Source organism: Vigna unguiculata, chromosome 10 (assembly GCF_037176805.1).
Source record: "Vigna unguiculata cultivar grain cowpea cultivar isolate G323 ecotype 2 chromosome 10, ASM3717680v1, whole genome shotgun sequence".
NCBI classification, from domain to species: Eukaryota; Viridiplantae; Streptophyta; class Magnoliopsida; order Fabales; family Fabaceae; genus Vigna; species Vigna unguiculata.
In genome coordinates this window covers 8,119,294-8,131,215 of record NC_140801.1, presented here as the reverse complement: position 1 = coordinate 8,131,215, position 11,922 = coordinate 8,119,294, and the positions used below count along the sequence as shown (strand labels likewise).

Genomic DNA, 11,922 nt, shown 5'->3' with positions numbered 1-11,922 from the left:
AATTTTGCAAGATGAAAATGGAGAAATGAACATGTAGCTCATGCAATCACAAACAACACTAGCAATTCCTTTTTCTCACTCTACGTCAATATTTGTTTTTCCTTTTCCTCTTCTTTTTCACCTTCATTAACAATTTCCTCACTTCGAAATGTGTGAGTAATTATGAAGGGCATTGCGATGAAACATGGATGCTGAAGTTATGGTCGAGAGAGAGATCAAGAGGAAGAGATTGTGCACAGAAAAAAAGAGAAAGACGATGATTTAAAAGTATGAAATTAAGGTTCTGGCGGGGAGAGGATTGAAAATAGGAAGGAAGTGGTTTGAGTTTGAATGCCATTATTTGTACAGTGCTTCGGTGGATGAAGAAGGAAGGGGAGCAGAAGTGCAAAATGAAAATGGACGGAAAACCATGGTTTCTCTCCTCTACCACACGGAAAAGCTTTTGAAAATTACAAAAATTGAAAATAGATGCCACGTAGAAGCTTGTCAAAAGTTTGTCAAAATTTTCTTGTCAAAATATCATTTCTTATGTCTATAAAAGGCTTAATTAGTGATTTAGTCCTCTAATGTGCTGGTTTGGTTCATTTTGGTCCTTTTATTATATTTTGGTTCATTTTGGTCCTCTAATTCTTTAAAACTGTTCAATTTGGTCTTTTTCGTTAAGTTAATGTTAACACTGTGTCCGTACATGCTACGTGTCATTTTGTGGAATTTCAATTTTTTTAAAATTTTAAAATTTCTTTTTTTAAAAAAATTAAATTGTCATGTGTCATGTCAAGGTCGTGCCTTATGTCAATTCGTGCAATTTTTATTCATTTATTTTTTTTATTTTTAACAAAAAAAAATTGTCACGTGGTAGGCATTATTATGCCACGTGCTAGACTAATAATGATTGTTTACAATTTAGTCCCTTTATTTATAATTTTGATTCAATTTAGTCTCCCTAAAATGATAGGTGTATCGGATACGACACACAAGCTAAGCTAGAATTTTTAATGGCTTCCAAGTTTCGATCCTGGGACCTGTGGGTTATAGGCCCACCACGCTTCTGCTGTGCCACTCTGATTGATGAAATATGATTCACAATAAGTACAGATGATTTTAAATTTCAAAAAAACTGGCCAAAATAAAGAATTAGGATTTGAGTTTTGCCAAAAGCAATTGACAATAATTTTGAACTCTTAAATTTGGTCTATTTTTCTTATAAGCGCACACCCTAAATTTTAACTGGGTTAACTATGTTTTTGGTCCCTAAACTATAACACGATTTTGGTTTTAGTCCCTATTTCAAAGTTTAATCTTGTTAAGTCCTTGTTCTTATAAAACACATGAATTTGGTCTTCAATATCAGACGATGTTAACGGTTTTTGTGACATGGCAAACAATGTGCAAGGTCACCATTCATTTTTGACACGTGTTCTCTTTAAAATTACACGTGTAAGTTTATTTTTTTCACCATTCACCAATTTTCTCAGTTTCTCCAATTCATTAAAAATCAGAATGCGTGCGAAAATATTTAGAGATGTCAACTATGCATATTAACCTACACAAATGCCTACTCAATGGATGGGTCACCTACCTTATCAATGCTTTGTTTAAATTTTTACCCGTTCACCTTGAAATAATAACTCCTTCCTTTACTTTTACTTTTTTCAAAGAGAAAATAAAACAATAGTTTTAAAAAATTTTAAATTATTGAATACATTGAGTTTAAACTAATACTCATGCTATGAATTATTCTAAAAAGATAAATTCGTAATTATTAAAATTGAAAATAATAAGTGTATTTTAACCTTTTTTTAATCTCTTCGTGCTCTCTTTTCATTAGTTTTTTTTAATAAGCTTGTTAAGAGTAATTTTTTCGAGAAATAGTAGGTTCATTATTTTTATATATTAAACAAATATATAATTTCAATACAAAATTTTACTTTGATTAATTTTGAAGAATTGAATGTGTTTGATATTTAGTAATTGTTGTCATATTTATTTGTTAAAAAAATTATTGTTAATATAGAATTAATTTAGAAAAAAATTAACTTTTACCTTTTATTTATAAATTTAAAATTCTCTATAACTTTAAAAATTAATTATATATAAATATTATTTTTTTATTAAACACACAAATATTAAGTTCTTTTTATTGTATTAAAAATAAAACATAATTAATATATATACTGCATTAGTTGTTTGTCTATTTAAACATCATCATTCTTCAAAAAAATAAAAATGTAAGCCCAAAAAGTTTATTATGTATTTTGAAGGATTTGCATTCCATAAAGAGAGTTGAAAGAGTTATTGGAAGAAAAATTGGATGGGGCCGAGAGGGTGAGCGTGATAAAGGAGGAGAAAATAGGAGAATTGATGGAGAAGATGAAAATGGGGGAAATGAATTATTTATTAACTCTATTGATGGAAAATAAAGGAAGGAAGAAGATGATGGCTAGGTGAAGGTGGGGGAGGGGAAGGATGGAGATGGTGGAGGTAAGTATGAAATAAAATGAGAGAAAAAGAAAATAAATGTTGTACTTAGAATAATTTGAAATCACATATCAAATTAAAAAATTATCAACCACAAACCCACCATTCATAAATCACACTTATCAAAAAGACCCTAGTGACCCCCTACTTATGCAATTAGAAAACAATCACATGTTCCTCGCAAGCACTAAACATGACCCCTTACAAATACTTTAACACCATTAATGTGATAAAGATGTGGACAAGTAATAATTATAACATAAAAACACTAGGAACCACATATTTCAAATGTGTGCAAACTTAAATACATGAAACAATTATCATTGGAATTGGAAAATTTGGTAGAGGGTACTGTCAGTGTGTGAGTAGATTAAAGTTTTCACTAAGGTCTAAGGGATTTATAGGGTTTATGTTTTTCAAGGTATCCAGTGACAGTAACATTAACTTGCTTTAGTTGTTCTTCATAATGTATACAAGGTAGTTAATGTCCTACTCGTACCCCGACCTCACCTACCAAGGCCAAGCACTAGGTACTGGTTTCCACAAGAGATCAAGAATCCAATAGTATCCATACCCGACCTCATCTACAAAGGCCAGGTACTATGTACTGGTTTCAACAAGAGATCAAAAATCCCATAGTACCCGTACCCAACCTCATTTACCAAGGCCAGGTATTGGGTATTGGTTTCCACAAGAGATCAATAATCCCACAATACCAGTACTCGACCTCATTTACCAAGGCCAAGTACTGGGTACTAGTTTCCACAAGAGATCAAGAATCCCATAATACCCGTATAGGCCTCATCCACCAAGACAAGTATTGGGTACTAGTTTTCACAAGAGATCAAGAATACCATGGTACTCGTACTCGACCCCATCCACCAAGGCAAGGTACTAGGTACTAGTTTCCACAACAGATCAAGAACCCCATAAATACCCGTACCCGGGTCCATCTATCAAGGCCAAGTATTAGGTACTGGCTTCCACAAGGTATCAAGAATCCCATAGTACCCGTGCATGGCCTCATTCACCATGGCCTAGTATTAGGTACTAGCTTCAGTAGGAGAACAAGGATTCCACAATATCGATACCCAACCTCATCCCACCATGATTGAGTATCGGGTATGAACTTTAAAGAATCAAAGAATAGAAAGGGCTGTGTGGCAATTTCTCCAATCTCATTGGACCCAAAAAACGGTTGAAAAAGGTATTTTGGGCCAAAAGGCCCATCCCATTAAGACCCATAGGTAAAATAATATATATATATATATATATATATATATATATATATATAGCACGTTACTCAATGCATTCATTATGCAATTAATATATCCTGAAATCCTTTGAGATTCTTTAACAACACTAGTGCTAACTTAAACATCAAAGTGTCTTTTACAAGCACACGTGCACCCTGGACGAGGACCACTAGAAGTGAAGAATTTCTAGAATGAAGATCAAGGGTCAGAGTACAATTTGGTCCTGTAAGAATAGTTAATCACTCATTTAATATAATTATCAACAAAAGTAACATTGCATTGCCACATTATTACTCTATGTTTAATATCTAATACTTTGAAAAAAATAGTAAATATATATTTTTAAATTCATTTTTCCCAATTGCAAGAGTTCAAACCTACACATTTTGTAAATCCCATTCAATAGTGAGTTTTAAAAATTCTTCATAATGTATACAACGTAATTAACCATTCATTTATTATAATTATGAAAAAAAGTAATATTGCATTTGCAACATAATTACTCTATGTTTGGTACCTAATACTTTGAAAAAAAAATAGTAAATATATATTTTTTAAATTCCTTTTTCCCACTACAAGAGTTCAAGTCTACACATTTTGTAAATACCATTCAATTGTGAGTTTGAAAATTTCTCATAACGTATACAATGTAATTAACTACTCATTTATTATAATTATGAAAAAGGAACATTGTGTTTGCCACATAACTACTCTATGTTTGATACCTAATACTTTGAAAAAAATAGTAAATATATATTTTTTAAATTCACTTTTCCTAATTGCAAGAGTTCAAACCTACACATTTTGTAAATACCATTCAATTGTGAGTTTTAAGAATTCTTCATAATGTATACAAGTAATTAACTACTCATTTATTATAATCTATTACATATTAAGAAAAGAAGATACCACCAAAATTACTACATTACCCATCTTCTTTTATTGACAAGTGTTATAAAGTTTAGTTTTTTCGTCCTTTTTAATTACCCATCTTCTTTTATTGACAAGTGTCATAAAGTTTAAGTTTTTCGTCATTTTAAAATTGTGTAACAAAAGAACCCGAATTCAAATCCTACAAAAACCAAATTGTTTTTATTTTTTCATTTATTTATGATTTCAACTATAATATTAATTATAAGTAATATTATTATTTGTAATATTTTTATAACTATTATTATTTGTAATTATTAATAATATTATTACTATAAATATTATTTGTAATGATAGTAGTAAAATTATAACTAATATTAATATTATAATAATAATAATAATAATAATTATTATTATTATTATAATATTGTGTTACTATTATATATTATTATTATTGGTATTATTAACATTATTATTATATATTATTATTATTATTATTATTACTAGTGAACACACAGGCGCTGTCGCGCTTGTGTATCCGAATTTTTTAATTTTTATAAGATCAATAATATTTATTTTTAAAATATATATAATAAATTTTAAAATAGTTGTTAAATAAAATAATTGTTAAAAAAGAGTTTTTAGCAAATAAAAAACATTTAAAAAAAATGGTTAAAAATAAACTAATTATAAAAGAATTAATTTTTAAAATAACTAAGGGTAAAACGGGTATTATGAAATGTGGACACGAAAAGAGGAATCCCCTTTATTGTTACTAGCGAAAACACAGGCGCTGCCGCGCTTGTGTGTTCGCTTTTTTTATGTATTTATACGTATAATATTAAGAATAATCGATTACAATTTATGATGGGTATAAGTAGATTGGTTGAAAAAGAAAACAGTAAATTACTAAGTCGTAAAATTATATATCAACTAATATTTAATATATTTGATCAAGATTTGGAGTTAATGAGTTATATGTGATGGAGTCAATGGTAGTTGTTTATAAATATACAAACTATTTTGGTAGGTGTCTATAAATATACATTCATTAAAAGAATGAAATATATATTTCATACATACATGATGCAGAAAAAAATAGTAAATGAAAGTATCATAGATTGACATCCTTAAACATTTCTTTAATTGGGAGACCAAATAAAGATTGATGTCTAGGATGTGTTTCAGCTTCCCTGCATTGTAAAAAAAGTAAATATTATTGCTAATATATATGCAAATAACAGAAATATTATGTAGCAATTGAATTATGTATAGATAATAAAAAAAACGTTATTTACCTTTGAAGCAGTCTTCTTAATTCTTTGTAGAAGACATGGTCCATAAGTTGTTGAGTTTTAAAGAACTAAAAAATATCATTGAATAATGTTATTTACTTATGAGTCATTAAATGTATATGTAATGGTATACAAATATTGAAGAAATAGTAATAACCTCATTGATGCATATATTTTGATAAACACAAAGATTGTTGTTGTAGTGAGTATGGATTGGTAATGATTTTTGTTGTTTCCTGGTAATGGAAAGAAGTTAAATAAAAAAGAATAAAGATTTTTTGTGGTATTATAGAAGAATAATGGAAGAAAGTAAATAATTTTAAATGTGCATAATACCTGCATGTCTTTTGAGAAAGTGATTCTCGTTTGATTAGATTTGAAAGTTGTGTTTTATCAGTTATCACAGTGGATCCCCAACCAATAGAATAAATTTTCAAATGATGAATCTACAATTGAAGAACAATATATGTAAACACGATGCACAATATAGTTGTATTGATATATGTAAACATGACATATTATAGTTGAAATGAATTAATTTGATTACCTTGTTGTCTATTGGCCTAACCAATGAGAGTGAATATTCATCCTTCCAAGTGTTCCATTGGTTCATAAATTTTGCATTCTACGAAGAAAATGTCAACTATTGCAAGATTGGGAACTAAACTTTTAAAACTACACTTATCGCATATCACCTCTTGTGGTATAAAATTGTAGAAATGACTTACATGTAATTCTTCATTGAGGTGTAAGTTGTCCTTAGTTATTATCGTACCTGCAAGGTATAAAATAAATATGATGAATTTTATTGTCGTAGTTGTAAATATAAGTATAATTAGGTAGAATATGAAAATATAGTCATTTTAATGACATAAATGAAGTAAAAAACGAACAATACCTAGTTTTGAGATAACAAAATTTCCTTATAAACAACATTCTTGGTAAAAATGTCTTCTTGTCCTTCAAGGTGTCCTTCTTTAATAAGGATTTTTGTGGAAGTTTGAGAAACACCTCTTGAAAAAGCAACATATAATTGACCATGGCTAAAAACATGTCGTGGAAGGTAAATTCCAACAGTAGGTATAGTTTGTCCCTGTGATTTATTTATAGTAATTGCAAAACTCAATCTCACAGGGAATTGTTTCCTAATAAGCACAAAAGGAAGACCTGCACTCTCTGTTGTTTTATGTTTAATTCTTGGTAAGAAAGCTCTTTTTCCTGCATGGTGACCTGTCAATATTTCAACATCCAACATGTTCATATAGAACCCACGACATAATAATCTTGTCCCATTACATAACCCAGATTTAGGGTCTATGTTTCGCAACAACATTAACGGTGATCCTTTTTTAACCTTTAAGTTATGTGGTGGCAAACCTCCTGGACAAATAGTGTGTAAGTACTCATGTTGGTATAAATGATATGTGTCTCCTTCAACCTCATCAAATGACAACAAATTACGATCTTCTCCTGGAAATAGATCGATAATTATGTCATTAAGTTTTTCTACATCTTCATTTTTTGGAGTTAGTATGGCTCGTTCAGCCATATAAGATGCATCCCATGTATGAAATTGTAATTGAGGAAAAGTTTGGTGTATGAGGTGTTGTATTGAGGTTTCTCCTTCCCATGATATTGCTAGTTGTTGGGGTATTTTAACCATGTCATCAACTTGTGTTGGTTCAATACCATTTCCAATGCGCATGAGATATTCAGCAAAATTGTGATCTTGTAATGATCTCATGTTTTGTTGTAAATGTAATATCTTTGTGTTACTCCATAAATGAGAGTTAATAATACAGGCATAAATCATTTGTGCTTTTGTACCTTTTTGAACAACTGGCAGTACCTGACGAAAATCACCTCCTAATATGATCACTTTCCCCCCAAATGGAGCATCAGAATCTAGAATGTCCTTTAATGTTTGATCTAGTGCCTCCAAAACATATTTGTTAATCATGGGTGCTTCATCCCAAATAATTGCCTTTGCTATTTTTATTAGTTTTGCAAGATCTGATTGTTTACTTATAGAACAAAACGAACCGGCCTCGACATTGATAGGTATTTTAAATCGAGAATGTGCAGTTCTACCACCCGGTAATAATGTTGCTGCTATACCAGAGGAGGCTGTAGCTAAAATAATTTGACCGTTGCTCCTACAATGTGCAATTAAAGTACGATAAAGAAATGTTTTACCGGTTCCGCCTGGTCCATCCACAAAAAAGACTTGACTTTGATTACGGTTGATTACATCTAAAATGGTATTGAAGGCAATGAGTTGGTCATGATTCAATCTCTGTACATTGTCAACATCTTCATTAGGTATCTGTATTGATAATTCTTCTTGTATAATTCTTGGTACTGAAGTAGTTGCCAATGCATCATAAGATAAAGGTGGCAAATCAAAATCCTTGATTGTTTTACCATGCTGAATTAAAAGGTCATTTAAATCCCTCAATAACATAGGAATCAAGTTCTCATTGACAGAAGTGTTGGTTGAAGTATAATCTTCTAGCATATAGGTGTGGAAGTGATTCCAAAGGCTTCTAACATCAGTTGGTTCACAAAAAAGTAATATGGTCACAAATAGTCTTCGTAAAGCATATGGCATTTGTAAAGTTGATGCTTCAACTAAGCATTCATGAATACTATTGTCACTTTCTAAAAATCCCCATTTCTCAGCCGCCTTTTTGAATGTGTGACAATATGTTTCATTTGGTGATAATAGATATTCCCAACTGGTTGGTCCTCTTATATGAGAAAGCAAAACCCGCAAGAAGAACTTATCTCCTTCAAAAGGAGATACAGTATACATTCGGCCGATAACTTTCTTGTTTGACCTTCTTGGATACCATTCTTTATGTCTATTATTCCAACAATAATGCTCTGGAATTTCTCGATACAAAAATGTTCTAGATTGGGGATCTCTTTGATTGAGGGCAAAAAATTGTGTGAGCATGGTTTTGGAGTTGTTATCATTATTCAACACGTCATTGATGTTTTGGTGCTTATAAAATCGCACTTGTTGTCGATTTGGTAAATGAATTTGCAATCTTTCAACAACTGGATTCATTCGATAGATTGTAAATCTGAAGATTTTCCATAAAGCCTCGGGAGCACAAATCCATCTAGCATCGAGATATTGTTGGACTTCATCTATAATTGGTCCTCTATGAATCTCCATTGTTACTCGATCTGGTCCTTTGTAAACATACTTATACAAATATTTAATACTTTTGATGCTGCTGCAGACCTCAACATTTATATGACAGTCGTATTTTAAGAGTAACTAAGGATTATAAGGAACCACCCATCTATTGTCAACAGTCACATTTCTATTTATGGAAATTGGTTCATCAAAACGTCTTCTATATTGTGGATATGAATCATTACCTTGTCGTGTTTCTTCCAAGAAATCCTTGGGAAATCTCTTTTGGCATTGATTGCGCTTCATACATGGTGATCTAGGATTGAGAGTTCCGCAAGGACCATGTATCATGTGTTTCAACACAGCTTCATGCAACTGTGGTTCTTCTGCCTTATTTGGTATTTCTGCCCTCACAATGCTATCATAATCTTGTGGATCACGTAACTTATCATTATTATCTAAGATCAATAGCATATGTACATGCGGCAACTCACGTTTTTGAAATTCAGTAACATACATATAACTATTAACTTTTCTGAGGACTCCTTTATTAACAACATCTTCCTTCAATTGCTCAAATTTTGCTCGAAAGATTCTTGTGAGCAAGTTAGGGCGATCTTGTGGAGTTTGTTGATTTTGTAGTTCAGAAGAAATTTCACTCCAAGATGGATTGCATGTCATTGTAAGAAAAATATCAGGTTTTCCATTGTGAGCAACAATTGCCATACCATCTTGATATCGTTGTGTCAAGTCTCGACGACTACCAATAAATGACGATGTTAATATTGTCCTCTTTCCAACAGTATCTTCAAAGAAATGAAAGAGTGAATGATAATATAATTAGATGTAATAAATGTTGTTTTAAATATATTTACCTGCGTGAGTTTGTCCTTCATACAAAGCATCCTGCAAACCTTGGTACACTTCAGCACGAATGTTGTTTTGATGATTACGAATCCATCGTAACCTTCCGGTCTCAATCTTAACGTAGTTATCTACAACATATTGTTGTAAAAGTCGTCCCGCTTGTAATATTACAGACTGATCATTTGGACGAATCTACATTAAATAATCACGTGTTTCTAAAATATGTTAGCCTTCTTAATATTACATAATTTAATGAAACTGGGATAATTATGATAGAAGTTACCTGAAGCATGAAACTATAATATTCTCGGCAATAGATACTTTGGCCATTATGATTTTTTGTGTTGGTGTCCCAGCCATATGTTCCAAATGGAAATAATAAAGGATATTGTAAAGGATCATAATATCCTACGGTTTCTTGTATGTTTATTAAATTTCCATCATGACCTACAACTTTAATATCTCGGCCACGTGCCATTGATTCTGTGTCTGCAGTAACAATAATAGTTGCTACTTGAGATGCAGTTGGAAGATTATACTGTGGTTGATTCGCAGGACGCTCTTTAATGAGTAAAGAACATATCTGAATATTTGGTTCTTGAGCAAGTTGTCGAAATACATGCACAAAAGGATTGCACCGGTGTAATATTTGTTGCAATTTATGAACAATAGTTTGATGAAGTTGAGGGTTTTCCAACATTCTATTTTGTAATTCATGTTCAGTGTCATAAATGTACAACTGCAAAAACCGGGGTCTGGACCCATCATTTGGATAAAATCCTCCTATCCTATGATAGATTGCACCTTGAGCACGAAAACTATATATTTCACGACCATTTGCTACTATAGTTTCATCCATATGAACACCAAGAGAAGTGAATGAGAAGACATGATTGTAACTTCTTATATGTTGTCTAAAATGTCTACTTTCAGATGTTTGATCTGAAAATATTTGAAGAAGCTCATGTGGAGGAGGAACACGTGGAAGTAAGACTTTCCCACTAGAGCAACACATATCGCGCGATTCATGATAAAATAATCGTGCATGACAATGTGGACATGTAGTTGGTGTAGACAATTGAAATTTGAGCATCGGAACCGTATTTAAAAAATTTCTAGCACTATTATGTGTTCGGGGGAATCCATGTAGCATATCTACATTATTGTGATAAATTGGAGGAATAGTAAATAATGTAGTATTATAAATTGCAAAAGTATGAAAAGTGCATTCTTAAAGCACAACATGTATTAATTATGGTAGGAAAAAGATACAAATAAGGTTCAATGGTACCAATATTAGTATTAACTATTGATGGAAATAATTTACTAACCATGTTGAAGGGCACTGACGTGTGTATTACTTTGTCCTGCTTCATTATGATTACATCCTTCCAATCTTTGTGTAGGAAAACCATAACCTGTGTGGTATTAAATCAATGAAAAAAAAGTACATAATAAAAAACCAATATCACTATAATAAATAAAGAGAAAATTAAAAACCATGATAGTTGGTAATAAAGTATAATCATATCTTGATACATAGAGAAAAAAAGGAAGTAATTGCGAAAATTAACGATACTTAAAGGTGTTTTATTATTCAACACCGTAATAAATTATATCAAAATCATAATTACAAATCCTATAATAGTAAATAAATAGAATGAAAATATTTTTTGAAATGGAATGTAAACAACATAAATTAACTATTGATGAATAAAGTTGACTAACCATGTTCAGTGCCAGTAATATGTGTATTACTTGGCCCTGCTTCATTATCATTACGACCTGAAAACCTGTCAGTAATGTGCGTATTACTTGGTCCTGCTTCATTATCATTACGTCTTGGAAACCTGTCAGTAATGTGCGTATTACTTGGTCCTGCTTCACTATGATTACGTCCTGGAAACCTTTGTGGGGCAAAACCATAACCTAATATTTAAAAAATAAGATAAATTGTATTTGAATCAAATATATACTTTACAGGAAAGAACTAAAAAGAATGTAAGCA

General features: G+C 31.1%; 2 protein-coding genes across 2 annotated transcripts; both read right to left on the bottom strand.

Annotated features, from left to right (window-relative positions):
* Window positions 1-6,797: 6,797 nt before the first annotated feature.
* Window positions 6,798-9,083, bottom strand: LOC114165178 (uncharacterized). Its single transcript, XM_028049840.1, has one exon. The coding sequence runs from the start codon at window positions 9,081-9,083 to the stop codon at window positions 6,798-6,800; it is 2,286 nt and encodes a 761-aa protein (XP_027905641.1).
* Window positions 9,084-9,188: 105 nt separating this feature from the next.
* Window positions 9,189-10,929, bottom strand: LOC114165177 (uncharacterized). Its single transcript, XM_028049839.1, has 3 exons — window positions 10,198-10,929; window positions 9,923-10,106; window positions 9,189-9,853 (listed from the first exon to the last, which is right to left on the bottom strand). The coding sequence occupies exons 1-3, from the start codon at window positions 10,927-10,929 to the stop codon at window positions 9,189-9,191; spliced, it is 1,581 nt and encodes a 526-aa protein (XP_027905640.1).
* Window positions 10,930-11,922: the final 993 nt, after the last annotated feature.